Source organism: Coptis chinensis, chromosome 1 (genome assembly GCF_015680905.1).
Source record: "Coptis chinensis isolate HL-2020 chromosome 1, ASM1568090v1, whole genome shotgun sequence".
In the NCBI taxonomy this organism is placed as follows: Eukaryota; Viridiplantae; Streptophyta; class Magnoliopsida; order Ranunculales; family Ranunculaceae; genus Coptis; species Coptis chinensis.
The window spans coordinates 10,579,166-10,603,206 of NC_141456.1; the positions used below are offsets into that span (position 1 = coordinate 10,579,166).

General features: G+C 36.3%; 2 protein-coding genes and 1 long non-coding RNA gene across 8 annotated transcripts in view; 2 read left to right on the plus strand and 1 right to left on the minus strand.

Moving 5' to 3' along the window:
• The window catches only part of LOC147522052 (uncharacterized), a 98,398-nt gene that overhangs the window by 72,509 nt on the left and 1,848 nt on the right, over positions 1-24,041 (plus strand). The window lies entirely within an intron of this gene.
• LOC147522053 (DEAD-box ATP-dependent RNA helicase 10-like) lies at positions 10,952-15,207 on the plus strand. 6 transcript variants are annotated; one of them, XR_015211992.1, is made up of 10 exons: positions 10,985-11,371; positions 11,765-11,884; positions 12,070-12,111; positions 12,267-12,341; positions 12,543-12,689; positions 13,689-13,826; positions 14,164-14,275; positions 14,381-14,469; positions 14,664-14,790; positions 14,873-14,903. XR_015211992.1 is itself a non-coding variant. In XM_086590707.1 (9 exons), exons 2-9 carry the CDS (start codon positions 11,873-11,875, stop codon positions 14,670-14,672), a joined length of 624 nt encoding a protein of 207 aa, XP_086446833.1. In that variant the 5' UTR covers positions 10,986-11,371; positions 11,765-11,872; the 3' UTR covers positions 14,673-14,903. The 6 variants fall into 6 exon arrangements, 5 of the variants coding, with proteins under 5 accessions (XP_086446846.1, XP_086446855.1, XP_086446833.1 ...); XM_086590707.1 differs by having other exon boundaries at positions 10,986-11,371; positions 14,664-14,903; XM_086590697.1 differs by lacking the exon at positions 14,664-14,790 and having other exon boundaries at positions 11,010-11,371; positions 14,873-15,152.
• Positions 16,823-17,954, minus strand: LOC147522054 (uncharacterized). Its single transcript, XR_015194884.1, has 3 exons — positions 17,881-17,954; positions 17,231-17,344; positions 16,823-17,143 (listed from the first exon to the last, which is right to left on the minus strand). It is a non-coding gene; the product is annotated as an uncharacterized LOC147522054 (long non-coding RNA).

A 24,041-nucleotide genomic window follows, 5' to 3' on the forward strand; every position in this document is an offset into this window, starting at 1 on the left:
TGGAAACGACACCATCTAAGCAGAAACAAAAGACTGCACACTGCAGTTTTTCTGGTGTAGAAACACTACGACGTGTCACGCTTATGCGCGTCTCGACAGAAATCCAACCGTTGGATCTGTCTAAAATTTTAATATGTCAGACTACAATGTGTCAGGAAACTATGGATTAAATTTGAGAGACATCCGTGTGTGGAAAGATCTCCATCTGAACAGAATTAAAAGACTGCACAGACAACTTTTCTAGAATGGTGTTTACTGTTAACTGTTCATCTTCTTCACAAAACTCTATACAATTTATTAATGGCTTTATCCTCCCAATATACAATCCATATGATCACACATAACAAACAACATATCCTATTTCTATGGAAACAATAAAAGAAATAAATATAACTCACCTTATTAAGTCTACAAGATGTAAAACAACTATGAATATCAATAGTGCGGTAAGCCCAATACTTTGCGTCCCCTTTTTCTCTTTTCTTCCTCTTCCCCTTCTTTTTATTGGAGGCTAGGGTTTTGATTTTGAATAATCCTCTTTTTACAGAGAAAATTCGCAGCTCTCCTTTATTCCATGTTTTAAGTCGTTTTAAAAGGTAACCTATGGGCTCCAATGGGTCTAAAACACCCAAGGTCCATACCTATATGAATGGGTACATTTTAACAATGTTTTCAAGCCCAAAATGATTATAAAATACCCACATAAGTTCTAACAAACAATTTAAGTAAAAACATTAACTTTTTTTTTTTTTGAAAATCAACAATAGCTAAACAAATTCTAGAATAAGCTAGACTTCATAATATAATAGTTATTTTCAATCAAATAATTTAATTTATGTTGTTTAAAAATTGGGGTTGTTATAATAAGTTAGGGCTTAGATGAAGCCCTAGACTTGCGTAGGTTTATACTGTTTAGTTGATTCATTGTTCTCGGAACGTAAAGATTCAGTGATCGTTTTCGTATCGATATTAGTGGTATACTTTCGTTAATTATATCTTGCATGACTTGACTAGTTAATCGTTAGATACATATTCCATTCTTATCAAAGCATCGTTTTACCGTTTTAAAAACTTGTGAGAAGTCGTACGTAAGAAGACGATTTTTGCTAGGAGTTTATATTCCCGCTTTGTTGAAATTCGATCAAACCAATATATAGATTTATATAAAAGATCAACGTTCACATCTTCGAGAAAGCTAGGGTTTCCTTTCCCTCGTGCTACTCGTAATTAAAAGAGAACTTTGAATTAATTGAATTAGGATACTTACAACAGTCTAGGGTGGATTCGAATGCCTTAGTAGTCTCTCCATTGATAATTTAATATAAGTTCTATAGTTTTCATAATTAAGTTAAATAAGACTAGTTATTAGTTAATCAAAACTTCATAAACCAATATAGTTCGGATTAGGTTAAGTAGTATTTTAATATTCAATTGTTCCTAAACAAAGAATCCCCTCGAGATCGACTTCGTTCTTGCGCACCTATTACGATAGACCTCGTGCGCTTGCGAGTATTAGTATAAGTAAAGTGGGGTTTAATTAGCCTGTTTATTTAGGCCGGTTAATTTCCTATCAGTAGGCAACCATTAAAGGCACACTCTCATTCTTTATACAACATCTTCCCTTGCAGATTCAATAGTGTGTCTGGGTAAATTCTTACCCAAACATAATTGGCACCATCTGTGGTTCTTATTAACGTTCCCTCTTCCACGTATCTCTCTCAATCTTTGTCAATGGCTACTATAACAAGATCTCTAGCAAACAAGCATGCAAGAAAACAACCATCCGAGGGAAACAATCAACAAAATGCAGAAAGTTCGTGTCGATCAAGTTGCATCAAACTAACATGCTCCACCTTTGTTGCTTCCAGTACCAAGACAAGCGCAGATCTAAATTTCCAAGGTCACAGGCTCCAGTATCTTCTCCTCTTAATGATACAAATTCGCCGATCTAGATGCAGATCCAGATGCATATACAAATATGGTTGCAGATCCAAATGATATGGACACAGGTGATGAAGAAATGACCATGTAGGCTCTGCGTAACAAACTTAGAAGGGAAAAGGAGCATAATGTGGACTTGCAGAAGCAAATAAATAAAGGAAAGCAAGTACATATAGACAACAATGATACTGCTTCATCTACTCCATCAAGAATCCCAAGATCTGAAGAAAATCGCAGTGTATTCCACCGCTTGCAAAGCAATAGCGAAAGATTCTGAACCACTGATGCTGTCCCTGAGAATCGACCAAATCAATCCAGGCCAAGAAATATTTCAACAAATTTACTAAGGCGATTGAGGACTCCCGATGTCAATGGTCGTAATAGCAGGCGTGATGGACAACATCATAGGGCACATACCAGTCGCCGTATCTCCCCAAGGGAGTCTGATTCACACCCAACAAGCTACCAGCCATACTACCGAGGTAATACAAACCTCGTAAGCCAGGATAGCAGCACATTACGGCGGTCAAATCGGATGATACCACCCAATAATAGAACTCACTTGGGGAAATCGAGCTGTGACCTTAGGCAAGATCTGAATCACGACCTAAGACTTGACTTGAATGAAAGGAATCAGTGCAAAGATAACTTGAAGACCGACATAGATATAACACTCATCATATAGATTACTCCCAAGTGCACCAAGACATTTCAAACTTCCATCATAGGTCTCGCAGTCCAGAGCACCCAATGTTTCCAGATATGAGCAACAACTGGGGGTAGGCGCATGTGACACAAGGTCCAGAAGTTAAACCACAAATCGTCCGTCGCCAAACAAATGCAAGAATAACATATACTAAACAACATATTAAAGGCATTGTTAAAAAAGCAATGAATAATACTAATCTAGCGGAAAAACGCTGGAAAGACTTAGCCGTAAACGAAGACATTGTTGGACGTTTTTCCGGTGTATACAAAATTCAGAACATCAGGAAGGATTCAAACAGCCAGAGTTGCCTAAGTACGATGAAGCATAAGGTGATCCAAACAACCATGTTATGGAGTTCAAAAGAAGGCTAGTTCTTTGGCGTAAGGATGATGCTCTCTTGTGTAAACTTTTTCTGGCAACACTAAAAGGGGAAGCTTTGCGATGGCTATCGGAAATCCCAGCTAGATCTATCGAATCTTTCCAGGAGTTAGCAGATCAGTTCACAGATAGATTTCAACATAATTGGACTCGTCCTAAAGATGTCAATATCTTGCTAAACACAAAACAACAGAAGGATGAAACACTTGCAAAATTCATTGTCCGATTTCACCAAATTCAAGCAGGTGTCACAGAAGTGCCAGCTATGATGATCATTCACGCATTCAAAGAAGCCATCCGTTTTGATACGAACGGAATATATAACTCACTTGTAAGAGATCCTCCCCAGACGAAATCTGACTTGTTCACACTAATGTTATAGTTCATCAATGTTGAAATAGATGCGGCAGCACAAACTTCAAGGGACAAAGATTTTCGAGGTAAAGAATCTACAAATACCAAAAGCAAGCAGAAACAAAGCACAATGGAAACTCAACAACCGGCGAGGATCTTAAAAAGATCAACAATTTTTGTGAAGAAATGAAGCTCACTCCACTGAATACCAAATATGCCTCGATCTATGACAAGATTAAAAGTCGCAATCTGCTTTTCCCTCCAATGCCTTTACCCGAAGATACAAAGTCTAGGCGTGATAAAAATATATGGTGTCTTATCCACAAGGACTTTGGTCACGAAACTGAACAATGCAGATCGTTACGGGGAAAGATACAAAAGTTAGTAGAGAAGGGACAGCTAGAGGAATTCTTAAGCACCAAAAGTTCTCAACAGAATTTGTCAATCTCAGGTTACAACGTCATCAAAGCTAGTCACACCAAAATCAATGACATGTCACGCACAAAACAAAAATGTGAGCAAAGAGAAAAGTTGGGATTTTTACGTGAATTATATCACATAAATAGCTTCGATTTTATTGAAGGAACTCGCATAGAAACCATCAAACCTAGCCCACTGTGTTTTACAGACATAGACCTAATTGGCGTCCATCACCCTCATTACGATGTCGTTGTTATCACAACTTACATTGCTCTATGGCGAGTGCACCGTGTCATGATAGACATTGGAAGTTCTGCTAGTGTAATTTTTGCAGGTTGTTACAATGACATGAAACTATCAAAAATTTGATTATCATAGATAACAACCCAATAATCGGTTTTGATGGAACAGCAGCAACTCCGGTCGGAAGAGTTTCTTTACCAATCAAACTCATGGATAAGGCGGTCAACATTGATTTTCTTTTAATGAACTGCAAATCTTCCTACAATGCAATTTTAGGTAGGGATTGGCTCCACTGTATGGGTGATGTTGTCTCTACCCTCCACCAAGCAGTGAAATTTCCATCTCTAGACAAAATTTGCAAAATACGAGGAGACCAGATGGCTTCTAGCCATTGTCACGAAAAAATATTAGATGATTATCGTCAATCTGATATGCATGGAAACACAATTTTAAGCAGTTCACAAGAAGTCATTCAAGCACAATCCGCACCATAAATAATATGTTACACCATATCATCAAGTGAAAGACCACCGACTATAGACTCGCCTCTTAGAAGTTCAAATTGGAGAGTCTAGCAGAGAAACAACCTTCATATCAGCTAAGCTATCAGAAAATGAACAAAGGGAAATGATTACTCTACTCAGAAAGAACAAGATCATTTTTGCTTGGTCTCTAGAGCAAATGCTAGGTATACACCCAAATGTTGCCTGTCACAAGCTTGACATTGATACAAGTGTTAAGCTTGTACGACAAAAGCCCAGATGTATGGCTCCTAATAGAAAGCTGAAGGTTAAAGAAGAGATTGATCATTTACTCTCTGTCAATTTTATTCGCCCAGTTTCATACCCAAGATGGTTGTCCAACGTGGTAGCAATGCCGAAGAAGAATGGCAAGATGAGAGTATGCATCGACTTCACCAATCTTAACAAAGCATGCCCTATACATCCATTCCTTCTTCCGCGGATATCAGAACTTGTTGATGTTATATCCGAATTTCCACGCCTATCATTTATGGACGCTTCTTCAGGATACTATCAAATCCCATTGTCTGGTGAAGACCAGGAATTAACATCATTCATAACTGATCAAGGTATTTTTTGCTATCAAGTGATGCCTTTCGGGTTGAAGAATGTTGACACCACTTACCAGCAAATGATCAATACTATATTTGGAGACATGCTAGGTAGATTATGGAAGCATACATTGACGACATGGTTGTTAAATCCAAAATTAATAGTGATCATTTGGTAGATTTACAAGAAGTATTCACAAGAGCGGAAAAGTTCAATATGCGGCTCAATCCTTCAAAATGCTCTTTTGGCTTGATCTCAGGAAAGTTCTTAGGTTACTTGATGACTCGCAGAGGAATTGAAGCAAACCCTGAACAAATCAGAGCAATCCTCGATATGCCATCACCAAATAAAAAGAAGGAGATACAACAACTCACAGGGCGCTGGCAGCAATAAATCGTTTCATCTCTAAATATTCTGATAAATGTCGTTATTTTTTTCAGACTTTAAAAGACTCAGCAGTATGGAATGATGAATGTAAAAATGCCTTTCAATCAATTAAAAAATATCTGGTTTCACCTCCCATTCTGGCTAGTCCAACTACAAAGGAACTTGTAGGAATTTACTTGGCGGCCACAGGCACAGCGGTAAGTGCCGTTTTGTTTGTTGATGGTGAAGATGGCGGTCCAATTTTTTTCATTAGCAAAACTCTAACGGGGGCGGAAACTAGATATTCAAGAATTGAGAAAATTGCTCTCACTTTGGTTTACTTTGCAAGACGCCTTAAGCAGTACTTTCAAGGACGATTGGTCAAGGTATACACTGAGTACCCTCTTCGCAAAGTGCTCCATAATACACAAGAATTGAGTAGACTGGCAGAATGGGAAAGTTATTTGAGTGCATATAGCATTACTTTCGAACCGCGCACTTCAAAAAAAGGTCAGGTTCTTGCATCTTTAATGTCGGATTTTCTAATCGATGATATGGTCCCAGAAAATAATCAAGACAAAAGCCCATCCGGTGAAGAGGCAACAATTGGGGGCGGCGAGGTCCCATCAACATCTATTACCCCGTCTTCAGATGTCTAGAAAGTCTACACAGACGGGTCACATAACAAGTTTGGATTCGGGCTCGGGTGTGTTTTTATTAAGCTTGGTGATTTAGTAATTGAGCACTCAGTTCGTTTGGGTTTCAAAACATCTAACAATGCAGGAGAATATGAAGCAATCCTGTATGCCATGCGTACCACTTTAGAATTTAAAGTTCGAAAGCTTCAAGTTTTTACAGACTCTCGATTAATGGCAAGTCAATTCGACGGCTCTTTTGAAGCACGAGATGATAAGATGGCAGCTTATCTAGAATTAATCCATAGGCTTGCTCGTCAATTTGATGTCATTTCAATCATTCAAAGACCTCAAAACGACATAAGACATGCAGACACCTTAGCATACCTCTCTGCAGCAGTCGCTATTGATGGCCCAAGAAATGTCAGCATTGACTTCTAGCAAGACCCAAGTATTGACTTGTCAATTAAGCAGCTCACTGACATATACATTAACGTGTGCTGTTTTTTCACTACTTCTTCAGAGTCATCACCTTCAAGTATCCATGTTGTGAATACCAGAAAAAGAAAGTATGACAATGATGACGTTTTGTTGCCTAACAAATTCAACATTGACTCCCTACCCGATGGAGGAATGTGTACTGAAGGAAATGACATAGAAATTGTTCAAGGTGACTAGAATGTCGACAAATCAACAGAGGAGCCACACGTCTTTAATCTACCAATGTTAGAATCACCAACTGAAGACTGGCGAACCACACTAATTACCTTTCTGAGCAACGACATCATCCCTTCAAACCCCAAACTTCATTTGAAACGGTCAAGCGAGACGCTTGGAAATTTGTAATAGTATCTTCGTCCAATGGTGTTCTACAATTGTATAGAAAAGGACATCCCTTGTCTCCCATACTTAGATGCCTCACCAAAGTAGAAGGTCTACTTGTGTTGCAAGAAATTCATGCAGGCATTTGTGGCAATCACGCCGCTGGTCGAAATTTAGCTCATAAAGCAATAACACAGGGATATTAGTGGCCTCGCATACAGCTAGATGCCAAACATATTTCTCATATATGCGTTCCTTGTCAGAAGCACTACAACATAGGCATTCTACCTGCCATAGAATTACATCCAATTTTTTTCCATGGCCATTTGCAAAGTGGGGTTTAGACATCATCGGCCCTTTCACTAGAGCTCCAGGGAATGTTCGTTTCTTGTTGGTTGCTACAGATTACTTTACTAAATGGGCAGAAGTACAACCCTTAGTGCATATTCAAGCTTCCGATGTCAAGCACTTTTTGTGGAAAGATATAGTTTGTCGTTTTGGCATCCTTGCTGAGTTAATATCTGATAATGGCAAGCAGTTCGATGCAATCGAAATACACAATTTCTGCGCCAGTCTCCATATCCAGCATAATTTTTCTGCTCCATATCATCCTCAAGCTAACAAACAAGCTGAAGCAACAAACAAGTCTATCCTAGCTATCCTTAAACGTCATCTAGAACAAGCTAAGGGGAAATGGACAAGAGAACTACCAGCCGTGCTTTGGGCATACATAACCACTCCAAAATGCTCAACCGGTTTGTCCCCATTTAACTTGGCTCATGGTGCGGATCTTGATCTTACCCTCTTGAAATATTTGTTAAGACGACTCGCACCGCTGCAATTAAAGCTGGTTGTAATGTCGAAATGGTGGCTCACTCTAAAGCCAATTTAGATGAAATTTGCGAAGAAAGTATAGCTCGTTTACTCCAATACCAGGCTTCAATGAAGAGACAGTATGACAAGAAACTTTGCTTAAAAGTTTTCCAAGAAGGAGATTAGGTGTTATGCAGGAAACCTAAAATCATCGACATGGGGAAGTTATCTGAAAATTGGGAAGGACCGTTTGTGGTTGATCATCCTACCTCGAAAGGATCATATTTCCTTTGCACCATTTCGGGAACACCTTTCCCAAAACCATGGAATGCACTCCATCTTAGGCATTTTTATCGTTAGGTTCTGGTTGGTACTTACCATATCAATAAATTAATTGTTTCGTTTTCTAGTTTTCATGGTTCATTGGAAAATGTCATCATACATCTTTTCATGTTTGTTCAACATATCAATGCTTAATAAAAGTTCGTTTGTTAGCATTTATTTCGATCATCGCTTCAAAGTCATGGAGTTTGCGTTTGCGATACCAAACTCTGTGCATTCAAAGTCATAAAGTTTGTGTTTGCGATACTAAACTTTGTGCATTCAAAGTCATGAAATTTGCGTTTGCGATACCAAACTCTGTGCATTCAAAGTCATGGAGTTTGCATTTGCGATACCAAACTCTGTGCATTCAAAGTCATGGAGTTTGCGTTTGCGATACCAAACTCTGTGCATTCAAAGTCATGGAGTTTGCGTTTGCGATACCAAACTATGTGCATTCAAAGTCATGGAGTTTGTGTTTGCGATACCAAACTATGTGCATTCAAAGTCATGGAGTTTGCATTTGCGATACCAAACTCTGTGCATTCAAAGACATGAAGTTTGCGTTTGCGATACCAAACTCTTATTTCAGTAACTTTCTTATTTACCAAATCGAATAAATTCCATCTGGCAAAGAGGGGGCAATGTATGTACCACCATATTAGTACCCTTACTAATGGATTCCATTGGGGTCTTTATATTAAGTCTAAAAGACCGATCCTTGGTTACCTGGATGGCTCACAGTTCCAATTAGCCACTTGGACGGCTCACAATCCACTTAGCCACCTGGACGGCTCATAGTTCCAGTTAGCCATTTGGACGGCTCACAGTTCTAGTTAGCCACTTGGATGACTCACATGTTAAGTTAGACATCTGGACGGCCCACAGGTCCAGTCAATCACCTGAGCCGGTCACATGTTCAGTTAACCAGTCCTATCTAGTGAGAGTCCTTGTGCTCTCAGAACTCTTATTTTCTATTTCTATAAATAGGACTCTTTACTTAACAAAGAACTACGTTTTTGGAGACTTGATTCTAGAAACATATTCTGGATACGTAGGCAACCATTAAAGGCACAGTCTCACTCTTTATACAATATCTTCCCTTGCAGATTCAATAGAGTGTCTGAGTAAATTCTTACCCAAACAATAATCACTAAGACTAAAATAATTAGACTAAGATAATAATTAGACTAAGACTAAGATGTAAATAATAATTAAACTAAGATAATTAAACTAAGACTAAGATGGAAATATCATTAAACTAAGATAATTAGACTAAGACTAAGATGGAAATAATTAGACTAAAACTAAGATAATCAATAATTGACAAATTGATGAAATTGTAATTACCCGGCTTTGTATTATTGTACCACTTGCATGTCGAGCCTCCACCGCATTCACAATTGCAACAAACTTGTTCATTATTTTCGAAATATATTTCCATCTACCGCAAATTGAATCGGAAGACCTGTCCGACCCACGTGTTTGATTAAACTCGTTTGTTACATGATTCCAAAACCCTTTTACATTTTGGAAATCACCAACAATAGAGTCTTCACTAATTTTTATCCAAGCAAGACATAGAACTTGATCTTCGAATATGCTAAAGTGAGTTTTTTCTTTTGCTTGAGTGCTACCACTTACTTGAGTTGTTTGAGATGCTTGAGATGCCATTTGATATATTTTTTTTGAAGAACTGATTTTGAAGAAGAAGAAATATGATTGTTGGAAGTGTGAGTTGAAATGGAACAAATGTTGTATATATACCAAAGTTTTTATTTTTGACCATTTTTTACCGTTATGACTTTCTGACCGTTGGTAAACTAGCCGTTAGGACTCCGGACGAGATGTTTGATTCCATCTGGAAAAAAAGAAATATAGTGACACATGATGTTGGATTCCGTCTGATGAGTTTTGTACTCTAGACGGAATCCAACATCCCGTCCGAAGTTCACAACTCAGCCACTATCTCGGTTGAAGGTTACACTTTCGTTTTGACTTGGAAAAATAGTCACTACCATATTCACCTTTGCATTGGGCAAAGGTTTTGAACAAAAAAGAGGTGAATAAAGTCACATTCCCACCATATCCACATACTATGAGTATTGTATTTTACAAGACCAAAGTGTGTAAAAAGTGCACGTGTGATTTGTCTTTTATAATAATAAGAATTTCGAATATCGGCATATCGTCAAAACCGATATTTCAATGTTTTCTGCTAAAACCTCCGTCAGTTTTTAGGGGGATTTAGTTTTATTATACTTGGTTTCTCCAATGGGGGTGTAAAATTACACCTTTTCCCCCAGGCTTTTTTAAAGGTGCCATTGTGGATTTTTTAACTCTAATTGTATAGGAATTGTATAAAATTATAAATATCTACACTGGATATGGAATGGAAGAGGAATGTAAAAAAATAGATTTTAAATGGTATGTGTTTTAATTTAAATTGACGCCACACGTCGGGAAAGCGTCCGGAAAAAAATTACTTTAGAATTAGAAAGGGGCGTTTTTCAAATGACGTCCGAATAATTATTTCATTGTTGACGTCGAGTGTAAGTTAGTAGTAAGTTTTTATTTATCTAATAGCGAGAGGGGAATTCCACCTCTCTTTAGCTAATATACTATTACCTACATAAGATAACACCCCCCACAGAACCTTTTATATTTGGAGTGTAAAAAAACACTCTATTTCTTTACACTCCCCATTGGAGATGCCCTTATACTTGAAATGTTTTATGTTTTCTGTTTTCTGCTATGAGCTTTGGTTATTAACTTTTCTTCCCCAATATGATTTTTTTGAAAGTTAAATCATTAACCCGGATAATCAGTTTCATTCCTTTTTTCCCTACATATGTCATATGTCTATTTTGGATGATGTCCCTTGTTATTCTTTGGTACAAATTATGACATCTAAAACATGACATTCTATTGACTGCGCAAAGTTTTCCATCAACTTATTGGTGCTTGGAACGCAGACCAAATTTTAATACTTATAGTTTCAATCCCACCTCTTGCTTTACAGTAAGCAGGACACCCTACATTACAAAAGATTGAAGCCCTTTAATGGTCAAAGTCCCAGAAGGACAATTGGAGAGAAATTCCTTGATGTCAAGAATAATTTGGTACACATATCTTTCTTCATTATAAAAGTGCCCACCTTTTTGCTTCCTCCTATAAAGCCTTTCGCCTTTGGAATGCGCTCTATCGGCGACTTAGCCTTCAAGGAGGGAGGATGAACGGTAGGAGTATTGCCTGGGGATTTTGAGATGCTATGAGGAGGGGCGTGGCTTATGAAAGTAAGATAAAAAGGATAATAAAATGTAGAGAATTTTACCTTTTTTTTAAAAAAAACCGTAAGTCGAAACAAATGACTGCTTGTCCCTAGTAGTTCTGTTTTAACAAACGATGTTTTGTACATGAAAAAATTGCACCCTTAATTTCGAAAGCAATTTATAGTGGTTTCTTGTCCCTAGAAGATTGTATCGCCTTTGTCCAGCCAAGTCCCATATCTTTTTTTTGTAGTGGTATGTGTGTGAACAACATTCCAAACACTTACTGGTTCAAGTGCTTTTCCTTTTTTATTTTAATTTCTAAATGGCATTGCATAACTTTTTTAATACAGGAACTTAATTTCCATCTGCGAATCTATCATTGCAAACAATTTATTATGACTTGCTTGTATTTGGCAGGTCTTGGATGAGGCAGATAGATTATTGAATGAGGAATTTGAGGAATCAATTGATAACATTTTGAAGGCCATTCCCAGAGAGTGAAAGACATATTTATTTTCTGCTACCATGACAAAAAAGGTAAGATGTACATGTCTTGACAAGTTTTCCTGTTTTCTATCTGCAATGCTCTAATTCTTGTAATGACAAAGGGAACCCTTGAGTTCATAGTTTCAAGCTTTGTGACTATGGTTTTTAATTATTATTTTTAATGTCTTTGGGTAACAACCATCAGCTTTCACTAATCTGTTACCTTGTGTTTCTAGGTCCGCAAACTACAAAGGGCACGTCTGCGAAATCCTGTGAAGGTGTGTTCTCTTTCTACCGTATTATTTTACGTATCTGTTTGTGTTCTTTATGGTTGAGGAGTTTGTGTATCTTTGCACAACTAGTGCTTGGTGTTGCACTATCTGCATAATTGTATCAGTTACAGTCTAATTCTCAGTTTTTCTGGTTTATTCAGATCGAGGCAGCTTCTAAATATTCCACTGTTGACACTCTGAAGCAGCAGTATCGCTCTGTTCCTGCGAAGTACAAGGTTTTCTTCTTTCCACTATATTTTGCAGGATCTTGGGTTAATTGGGCATTAAAAGCTGTGTACTGAGCCAATTATTGAGAATTAACTTGGTTTGGGGCTTGTGATTTTCAGTGTGATCCCAACCCAAAGTATTCATTGTCACATATCCCAGAAACTGTATTCTTCTGTGCTAACCTCTATTTAATTTAAAATCACACGCAGGACTGCTACCTTGTATTTATTTTAAGCGATATACCTGGAAGTACATCAATGGTGTTTACTCGCACTTGTGAGTCAACGCGTCTTCTGGCTTTGATTCTTCGAAACTTGGGATTCAGTGCCATCCCAATTAGTGGTCAAATGAGTCAGGTACTCTATAATTTCTATGCACAAATTTGGTCGGTGTCCTTGGTGGTGCATATTCTTTTCAAAACCATTATTTAGGTCGTGCCAAGTTTTACATCATATTCTTTTTTTTTTTTCAATTTTGGTGTGTGTGTGTGTTTTGACATTTAAATTGCCATTTACCATCCGATGTTGGCGTATTATCTATTTATGGATGTATATGTACTCTTGCGCTCTGAAGCACGGATACTTCTATATGGGTGAAGTATCCGTGTCCGATCGACGATCCCCGACGGATACGCCCGGATCGCCGGATAATGGTCGGATCGCATAATTTGGAGTATCTGATTTTTTAATTAATTTTTTATTTTCCGATACGTGGGGGATACGTGGCAGATACGCGGGAATAGTAATCTCACAAATTTTTTTTGGAACTTCAACAAAAAAAAAAAAAAGGAAATAAAATCCAAGATAAGAAGAGATGCAAGAGAATAAAGATGAAGTGAATTAAGATGTAGAAAATGACTTAGTTGAAGTTGGACAACTTGATTGACAAATCCATTGTATTGTTTTGAACTTTTGTTGGCATTTGGCATTTGCTTATACAAAGTTTGTTGCTTAATGTGTTTGAATTACATTTATACAAAGAATTGCCATTTTAATTTGTTTGAATTGGTCATTTTATATATATAATTATATATTTTAATTTATATATTTATATATATATATATATATATATATATATATATATATATATATTATTCAAACGTATCCATGACGTATCCGTATCCTATATTTTTGAAAAATGTCGTGTCCGGTCATGTCCGTGTCGTATCCGTGTCGCGTATCCGTATCCGTGCTTCCTAGCTCTTGCGCCCCCCTCTCCCACACACATTCTTTTAAAGTGATAATGTGTTAAAAACCAGTATAACATGGTGTGCATAACGTCAAAAGTTTACGTAACATGGAATTTTTATATTCAATACCTCTTCTGTTCATATTGTTATCTGGAACATTTGACAGGCAAAGAGACTTGGGGCCTTAAACAAGTTCAAGGCAGGGGAGTGTCCCATTCTTATCTGCACTGATGTTGCGAGTCGAGGGCTTGATATTCCTTCTGTAGACATGGTTATCAATTATGATATTCCGGCCAATTCTAAGGTGAGTTCATTGATATCAGGGTTTTTGACATTAGGATAGTTTGGCAATTAGGAGTAGGGCAACAAGTATAAAGTCTCAAGATCCTTCGTTTGACCTAGTTCCTGGAGTGTTTTTCGTGCACTTCTGCTACTTGCGTGGTTTGCATATAGTGAATGGCCTTAATACCAGATGAAGATTGGCACTTTAAAAGGCCAACCTGCAAAACCTGCCTCTGATAAACACAGGATGTCTTGCTTCGTATTACTTGCACATTCTTGCTCTTTATCTTTAGTTAGCAATCCGCGCCTCAAATACTTTGATGTTCCTATTTCTGCTAATCTCTCAAAGTGTGTTTCAGGATTATATTCACCGAGTGGGTAGAACTGCTCGTGCAGGGCGATCTGGAGTTGCTATTTCACTAGTAAATCAATATGAGTTGGAGTGGTATATCCAGATAGAGAAGCTTATCGGTATGCATGACTGTCTTTATATGTGGAGAATCACATTTCACCCAGAAGCTGTTTTGATTATACTGATCACTAAAGCATATTCTGTTACATGTCATTTTGTTTCAGGAAAAAAGCTTCCCGAGTTTCCTGCTCAAGAGGAGGAAGTTCTATTTTTCTCGGAGCGTGTGGCACAGGCCAAAAGGCTGGCTCTAACGGTATTACTGTCGTTATCATCATTTATTTAAGTGTTTTTTTTATTCTCTTCGTAGTTAGTGGGAAAGTATAAATCAGTTCCAACATTGAACTAGAAATAGAACTAGAAATAACCAATGTCGTAATGAAAACCCAATGATTTAATGAACAGTTCTTGTTGATTGTGAATTCTAACGAGCTACATCTTAGGGTTCAGATCTGTTGATAGTGTCACCAGATTTAGTTCTTGAAAATTTGTTGAGCCTGCTGGAGTATCTTTCAACACCATTCTAGGAGTGCCCCAATGGTTGTTAAGTCTCGTTTGGAAATGCATGCGTCAATGAGTGATCCTCACTACTCTGCACAAATTATTTTTGAACTTTTTTAGTTACAACCAATAATGATTTGAATTGATGATATTTGCAGAAAGTCAAAGAGCAAGGGAACAAAAGAAAAAGAAGAGGGGGTGATGATGATGGCGAAGAGGATGCTGACACATATGCAAGTCTGAAGCGTGGGAACTCTTCGAAGAAGTCGTCATCAAAGAAGCCGAGGAGGTGATGGTTTTGTACGAGTTCATGCGGTTTTGGTAGGATTTGAAATTGTTTGTTTGTTTACTAGTGTTCAAAAGATATTTACTTGTGGTTGTATTTATATCAGAACAAATGTAAGTGCATCTTGTTGATATAAATTCTTAAATTATAACTGTGGATTGGTTGTTGATTCCGTAGCAGCTAATGATTAATTGTTCTGTTTGAAGATGTCGAGCATGTGTTGTTTGAACTTTGAAAATGCAGGTGTTTACCATGGAAACGTTAAGGTGTGTTTTTAAGGTTGCAAGGGCAATTGAAGCTCATATGCGTAATTAATTGATTAGCAAAAGGTAATGATATGCAAACCTACAAGGTACACCGTGCACTTGATACCATTGCTACAAGGGAACATATTTCAAAGTATGGCTGGATATGTGGTTATTTGCAGTGGCTTAACTCTTCAATTGGAAGATCACACTTAAAGAGTATACGTCACCTGCTGCGTTTCACCAATCGTGCAGCCATAGACTCCCTTTAAAAAATGCTAATAACTTTTGGCAAGTAGTGAGACATCCTCTTGTAGCAACATGGGTTGATCTGCAATTCACTACTTAAGAGGGTAAAAGCAGTACAGAAATCAAGGCGAATTTCAATTTCGACACAGTAAATGCAATACAGAAATCAAGGCGAATTTCAATTTCGACAATGCAGTAAATGCAAAAAGAAATGTCTCTGTTAGACAGCTACTCTCGTCACGCTTTTTTGTATCCCTATAGGACTATACCTTTCTTTCCCTTGTTTCTTGAGGGTGTGTGCTTTCTCTGAAAATTAGGTTATAATACAATACAATATAAGTTATCTTTCTGTTCGTCCTTTTTAGCATTATATTCCCATAAAGAAAACTCTTCTTTGATATGAAGATGACACGCAACTTGGAAAGTTTTCTAAAAGGAAATAATTTTTGAAAGGACCTTAATGATCAATTTAACGACTACTTCATTTACTACATCATCCAGTAGTATCAAGATCAAGTGCTGAAGCTGAATATAGAGGTATGGCATATAGGGTATGTGAGTTGTTGTGGTTGAGAAATTTGTTGAAGGACTTAGGTTTTAAACCAAAAGTGAAAATGAATATGTATTGTCACAATACATCAGCTATAGAAATAGCTCATAATCCTGTTAAACATGATCGAACAAAGCATGCGGAGATTGATAGACATTTTATCAAAGAGAAACTTGAAGCTGGAATTATTACTTTTCCATTTGTAAAGTTTGAAGACCAACTAGCAGATGTCCTTACTAAAGCAGTGGCTAGCAAGGTGTTTATTGACTCTCTTGTCAAGTTGGGCACGTGCGATATCCACGCACCAACTTGAGGGAGGGTGTTGGAATATTTATTACTTTATTTAGTATTAGCAAGTATCTTGTAATCTTAGTAAGTGTATTATTTTTTCCTAGATATGTGAATCTAGGAGATCTTCTGTATTCATGGAGCTTCTTCTTGTATATATACTAGTTAATGCTCGTGCCTTCGGCACTGATTCCATAAAGAAGCATCATCGACAATGTCATTTAAAATTCCACATGCATTTATTATTTATTGTGATGGAAAAAAAAAATTGATAATCGCAAGATGTACATGTTTTCGTATATGCAAATATGCCATTCATCTCTTCAAGAACTGGTTGTAAGTGCTGGACATGACAACGATAAATATCAAATATTATTCAACCATTTTTTGAACCATGTGATTAGCAATTTAGTATTGATTTTTAGGGAAAAAGAAATGTCATTGTGACCAAACTATTTAACAATTACTATGACTACATTTACACATTAACTATAAATCAATTACTATGACGACTATTTGATACAATTTCATTCAAAAAGTGACTATTAAAAACTTTATACAATGCTTCTCAAAAGTAGGGCACAATGTGATTATACCATGATACCAATTAAGTTAGCATCATGGCCTAGGCAGACTATCCTAGCACCTCCATGACCTGGGTTACATAGAACTTTGATTTCAATTTGTTAAGGCGGACGCCGTGAAAGTTCCATTGTTCTTTGAAGCATCCCAGTTCCACATGTTATACCAACACCATTCAAAGATTCACGTTCCGATGTTGAGCTCTGCAAATCTCCTATCATAAGCTTACCTATGATTCACATATCGTTTATTACTATCACTCCGAGCTTAGCTTGAACATAAACTGTCTTAAAAAACTGATAAGTTGCTAACTTACCAAATGTGCACCAAGAGGTGAAGAACTTTTGCGAACAAAAAAAACCATGAGGTTTTCCATCTAAGCAGGCCTATTTGTATGAAGAATTCCAAGTTTTGGTCGCAGCTGGAATCTCTTGTACATTATAATTTATTAGTCCTCAGGATGCTGATTAAAAACCATTAAAGCATTATAATTGAAAAAAAAAAGAATACCCAAGACAGTGCATACAAGAAATTCATTGACACATAATTTTTCAAAAATTCTAATTTCATTAATGCAACACTAATAATGTATGTTATACAGAAAACCTACTAAGGATGGTGTTTAATATTTACCGTTCAACTATAAAAAATCCAAATAATGGTAAGATAATACACAGAGACAGTCAAGGCTGACGAAGCAGTTCCTACATACCTTCAAATACTTCAAAGTTCAAATAGTTGCAATTGAAAGACTCACAAATCGGCTATATGGATGGTCCTTAACCACATTGCACAGACTCACAAATGGGTGATTAATTTTTTTGGAGAATATCCCAACTGACATACAGTAGGTAGGATCGGGGATTGAATCGAATAGCGAATAAATCATCATCTCGAGATCAAAACTCCCTAAAATAAATGTTAAAATAGAGAAGATAGTAGAGTAGTCATGAAGAATATAATTACCTGGGATTTGGTATTGCACAGGTTGTGATTGGTGAGCCACATAAAACTATGATCATTTCAAGAAGCAGCATAACCAATACTAAAAGAAGCAATGTGTTATATACTTAGTCACCAGAACGTTGAGCGGGAGCGAGAGCGAGAGCGGAAGCGGGAGCGTAAGAGCGCCTAACTTGAAAAGCTCTGTGTTTCAGAGCGCCTTGAGAGCGGCGTATATAACATATAAATAATACACATATTTGTAAAACAAAGTAGTAAAAAAAATTATTCAAACAAAATAAAACTTAGATATTTAAAATAAAATGAAATATAGTTACAAAAAAAGAAAATAAACATATAATTTAATCTTAAAAGTGTGGATGGGCAATTGGGCACATTAGTTAAGGATGCCATGTTGTATGTTACCAATCAAAAATAATTGTATTGAAACTTAAAAGGCAATATCCAAAACCAGAAACCAAAACATAGTCCACTGAAACCAAAATAACTTTCTAAACCATTCTTTTAGCTCAAACCATTTCTTAACCATTAAACAATTTCGTCTTTGATTTGTTTATCAAATCATTCTATGAAAGGATTTAACTCAAAGTCATTCACAGTTTCAAGGACCTACAACTCTGTCAAAGCTTGAATTTTAGTTTTATGTGAAATCTATCTACCTTAAAACAATGGGGTTCATGTTTTTCTTTTTCCCTGGTAATCAACAAATTCTATTTCATTTCTTTTATCCTTTGTGTTGAATCCATCATTTCAAGACTGCATAGACATGTTTGTGGAGGAAATTTGACACAGTTTTGCACTAAAATAGAGAGCGCGGTTTTGGAAATTACGGAGCGCGGTTTTGCAAATTACGGAGCGCGGTTTTATGGAGGTTTTGCTCTTAGAGCGCGAGAGCGCGGTTTGAGATCGGGAGCGAGGGGGGTAGTGCACGGTTTGTGTGACTAAGGTTATATACGGTAACCATAATATTCAAAGCCACACCTTATGATTCCATAAAAATAAACAAATGAATGATAAAAACATGACAATATTGTATCATTCCCTGTCCATGTTCAATACCACCTCACCTGCCAAATAAGTTCTGAAAAATACCTAAAAGAAAAGAGATTAAGCAAGGAAAATTAACAGTTAAGGATTCTAAAGCATTTTATTATCTTGACAAATCTCTAGGCAGTTTAAAAGAGATAATCACTTTTGCGAACTTTCAATTTCATGTTTTACTTGCGGTCTTGATGGATGAACTTGCATAACCAATCAACATTATTTTCAATTTTTATGATTTATCACCCTAGGTCTGCAGGATAAATAAATTGATAAAAGAGCCAAGTCCAACAAACTTATCCCTATATGAACAACCCAAATTATACACCTTCACGACAATATTTACCTTCAAAACTTCTCCACAATATTTTCCTATTATTTTTCTTTGTCTCTCCCTCAGTTTTTTTTGTCGGTCCTCTTCTATTTATCAATAAAAAAGTTATTTAGAGAGTAAAAAAAAAATGCAACATGAATCTGTCAATCACAAACATATTTTAAAAAAAAAATTAAAACATCATATATGCCACTATGAATATACATTTATTATTAAGTAACGACAATTTCCAACCGTTTAGCCATTGGATTTGAGCAAAGAAAAGTGAAGCGTGTTTAGCTCTTTCTGAAGGTAAGTGTAGTACCACACAAATAACAATTAGAAATGAACTCTGCAAGAAAACAATTCGTACCCTATATAGATTGTAGTCTCTTTCTTATCTCTTGTAAGTAACCATATCTTCATCCTGGTTGGGCAAGTTCGTGTATGCAATTGGGAACCTAAATTTCAATTTCAAGTCATTCTCCATGACTCTAATTTTGCACAAAATTGTAAGAAAACTATTGTGCCTCACAAACCAAATAAGTATAATAGAAATTGCATTAAATTAATTCTACGACATCCAATAAAATTTGATAACCAAAACGAACAAAAAAGCTAGGAGAAAATATTTACCAGAAAGCCAATTGTGATAGAAGTGCAAGGCTCATCCCTATCTGTAGTTTGTCTTCCACTGCAGTTCAGTCAGCGGCAGACCTAGGGTTCAAGTTGATAGATGTCAGTTATTTGGTTATTTTGATTTTTTTTTTTCCATTTTATATTCAAATGGAAGAGGCATTAGCTATTTTCTTTAAGAAGTCATAAATGCCCAACTAAAAGTAGCTATTTTCTTAAACATTCAGCTAGAAGAAAGGACACTGAAGTATACAAACTTATTCAATATGCAAACGCAACTGCTATAATAAGATAACCAACCCCAAAGATATAGTTCTTTAAACCCAAACCATAACAATTTGCCAAAAGATGTAAAGGAAAATTTGATCCAAGAAGAAAAAAGAAAAAGCAAAAATACATAGAGACAATAAACCACAAAAGTTATATAGTCGTAACAAATGAACTGTTAAAAAAAATACTTGGCAAATGCACCACAATCAATCCTGGACATTCGTTATATAAACTCATTAAATTTGTGATACAAAAAAATAATATATCTTAGGTAAAAGACTAATGCTCTGGACAGCTGGTCATTGAATAAGCTTTGTTCCTTGGCTCTAAACTTATAACTAATTAGGTGTATCAAATTAAAGTAGTAAATCAAGAAGAAAAAAATCAGTGAAACATACGTCTTCATGTGAATCAAAAGATCCCCTTCTGTGTCTCGGATAAGTAGTTCGGCCAAAACATGATAAATAGAGACTTACGAATAGAATATAAATTCGAGTTGTTCTCTACCAACAGATGGGGTGCAATGACAATTTCACAATAGATGTTCTTGTAGGAGCAAAATTAGAACAAATTTCACAACACATGTTGAAAAAAAAAATGTTTGAGAAAAAGCACCAAGCCAATAATAAAAAAATTTGCTTACACAAACTGCCGACAACCCTACCTTTGTTTCTTTCCTTATCAGTTCATGATCAATACTCGAAGTTTGCCAAAGGAGTCCCTAAAGAAACAAAGAAGCAAATTAGGAGCGTAAAAAATCCTAATACATTGTTAAAAATCCTAGACTTTGCAACAAAATCGACATGGCATGAAGTGTATTAGTAACCACAGTAGGTCCTCTATAAGACAACTTTCTAACTCTTACAATGTGCAACAGGTTCAAGAAGCTACACTGCATAACACCACATTTAAAGTACCTAGGCTTCAAGTAAAAACTTAAACTTGAAATCTATAAACAATGCAACACATACTAAATTGGATATCCTTAAAACCTGTGCATGAATGAAAACTTATATGCCAAGAAAAACTTTCCAGTTGTGTTTGTCACATTAGAATACTGATGCTTAAAAGCTTTTTGCTTTTTCTTGTCTTGCTAATCGGCATAACTTGTATGGCATACAACACATCTTATTTTCATCTTATCGACTTTTGATTTTTGGGTAGGGTGTCCACTTGTGCTTTGTGGTAAGCCTACCTTGGATGTAAAGAGTAGTTTCAGGACCAAAACTTAGTAAATTTGAATAACAAATGAACTGGGGTGGACATTATATAATAGCCAAGTTCATCAAGTGACTTGATTCCCTCAATCATGGCTGAAAAATGAGTTGAATGGTGAAAATAATTAATGAAGGATGTCTCGAAGGTTGATGCCATTAACCATTTACCATGATCAAGACTTCATAACTTCCCAATGTAAACAATAACAAAGACGTATCATGAATACAAAAAGAATCAAGTAACCATCATATTTCTACTTCTTATGGAAATCATCTTATTGATAACTGTTATCATAATCAAACAGAAGTAGAGTATTTTATAGAACTTATTGCAAAGTACACTCATGTACCTGACCCCACCAAAAGACCCATAAAAGAAAACAAAACCCGCGAAGATTAAACTAAGACAATAAAATCAAACGTTAACATAAAGAAGGGACTGCTATCATGTGAATAGGTGTAGAACAAACTCACGCTTCAATTACGGGTTTGAAATGGAGAGCTGCCCTTCTCAATTCTGTGATGTTTGTAAGGGACTGTACAAATGCTATTGGGATCATGAAAAAGAAGGTAAGGAAGAAGAATGCAACATCTATAATCAACCTCCAATTGTAAGTGTAACAAAAGGAACTGCAAAGGTTGTGCCAATATACATCTCGCTGTTCGAGCCCATTCTGTTAACCACATAGTGGGATCTCGGATTATTGAGTTTGTGCAGAAACAACAGCACCCCACCGGCTTTTGAAGGAAACAAATGTTGCTGGCATGATAGACTTAGGGTTGCTTATAATTCTTTCTCGCTCTGCCTCTATCTTCCATTGTGGGCTTCTGGGAGAGAGAACAAAAGTAAAAACGAAGGGTTTTCACCACAAATAAACGAAGGGTTTTTAATTTCACAATTAATAATCTAATTAATAATACCTCATTAATTCCTAATCCACGTTAGATTTAATTACTTCATTAATTCTTTTCCACGTGTCTTGAGTTTTGACTCTCGATTTATACCCCTCATATTGAATCCCAGCCGTTGGTCATAAAACTTCCCTCCCTTGTTATATTAGATCTGCTGGTTATATCAATAAAGACTATCAGAAATATTCATTAAAACATCTTTGACATAGTATCAGTGAAATAAGTTTTTATTTGACATTTTTATGAGATATGACATGTCTTTGTAAACATTTCAAAAATCAAAATACAATTTGACTACAAAACTGGCACCATCTTCCCTATACCATTCTTTCCCTTGTTTTTGTAGGGTGACGAGATATATTGTTTTTCTAGATTACAATTTAAAGAGATTAGTAATTTATAGGAAAACTAGGATAAGTAAAACACATAATAATGCTATTTTTCTGTCTTTTTAGCAACATTTTACCACGAACCAAACACTTTTTCTTTGATATGAAGATGAAATCGATTTTAAAGTTTTTCTGGAAAGAAATATTCCTTGGGAGGAACTTAAAGATTACTTCTATTATCAACTCTTCATGTTACGATGTGTTTTTTTACGGTGCAACTTCAAGTCAAGGACTCAAGGTTTCTTTTTCCTGAAAAACCATTTCACAGCTTATTAACTACTCAAACTAGTGTCAAATGGTTCCTGCGTATGACTCTCTCTCTCTCTCTCTTTTGTGTGTGTGTGTGTGTGTTTGTGTCTGTGTCTCATAATAGGGGTTTTCGAAATAAGCGTCCTCTTATTCTATTGATACTCCTTAATAGCAGAACATGCTCCTATATTCACTCCACATCAATATGTTCATGTTGAACTTCCATGTACTCTGTGTATGTATTCTTGAGTTATGCCCTTGCCAAGCGCGCGTAAATTTCATTATGCAAAACCTTTGTCAATTTGATCAACAAGAATCAGAATCAGAATCGCTTTTCATTCCTGAAAAGCATTTATAACTTGTTTTTTGTTTAATACAATTGCGCTCAGTGCTGAGAATATTGTCATATTTGTAGATTTTTGTACTAGCATCATTTTCTGGAAATATAAAGTATGCCCAATCTCATCCTTACAATCTCACTAAATGATGTAAATTTTAAGTCCATGTCCTCCATTTATGGTAGGCAGTTGTTTTTTATCTTTATTATTTGGGCTTTGGTTTGAAAGCGTTAAGAAAAGTAAAGTAAAGAAAGCCTACACTTGCAATGGTAAAAATAAACAAAACAGCCATACCAAACGTAGAAAGTACATCAAGTCAAAGATGGCGGCCAAAAGCTGCCAACGAAGTAGTTGTCAGCCTAGAATGAATGAAGGCCCCTCAAATTCTCCCCCTCTCTTGTTCTTACTCGATCAGAGAAAGATATATAACTAAATTAAATTTCAGGGCTACAAACGACCACAAGTCAAAACAACGTACATAACCCAATTTCAGGGCTATATACAATCAAAATTCAAAACATCCTACACCATGGAAGTTGAAGGGCCCCCAACTCACACCCTCCCTTTTATTTGTTGCCATGTGCCCACTGTAGAACTGGAAACCGGCAAAAAAACAAATTTCACAAAGAGACAAAATTAATAAAGGGGGAGTTCGTCTACCCCGAGGATATCCTCATAGGGATGAGGTCCGCGACCGTTGGATGTGTGATCCAACGGTTTAAAAATACAAAATCATCTCAGTTTCTCTCTCATCCTTTTTGCTTTTGATTTTCAAACCGTTAGATCACACATCCAACGG

Bases quoted from the DNA above. Each gene is read 5' to 3' on its own strand.
- LOC147522053 (XM_086590697.1), top strand. The intron at 12,112-12,266 runs GTGTGTTCTCTT...TGGTTTATTCAG, and splicing joins GTCTGCGAAATCCTGTGAAG to ATCGAGGCAGCTTCTAAATA. The intron at 13,827-14,163 runs GTGAGTTCATTG...AGTGTGTTTCAG, and splicing joins ATATTCCGGCCAATTCTAAG to GATTATATTCACCGAGTGGG.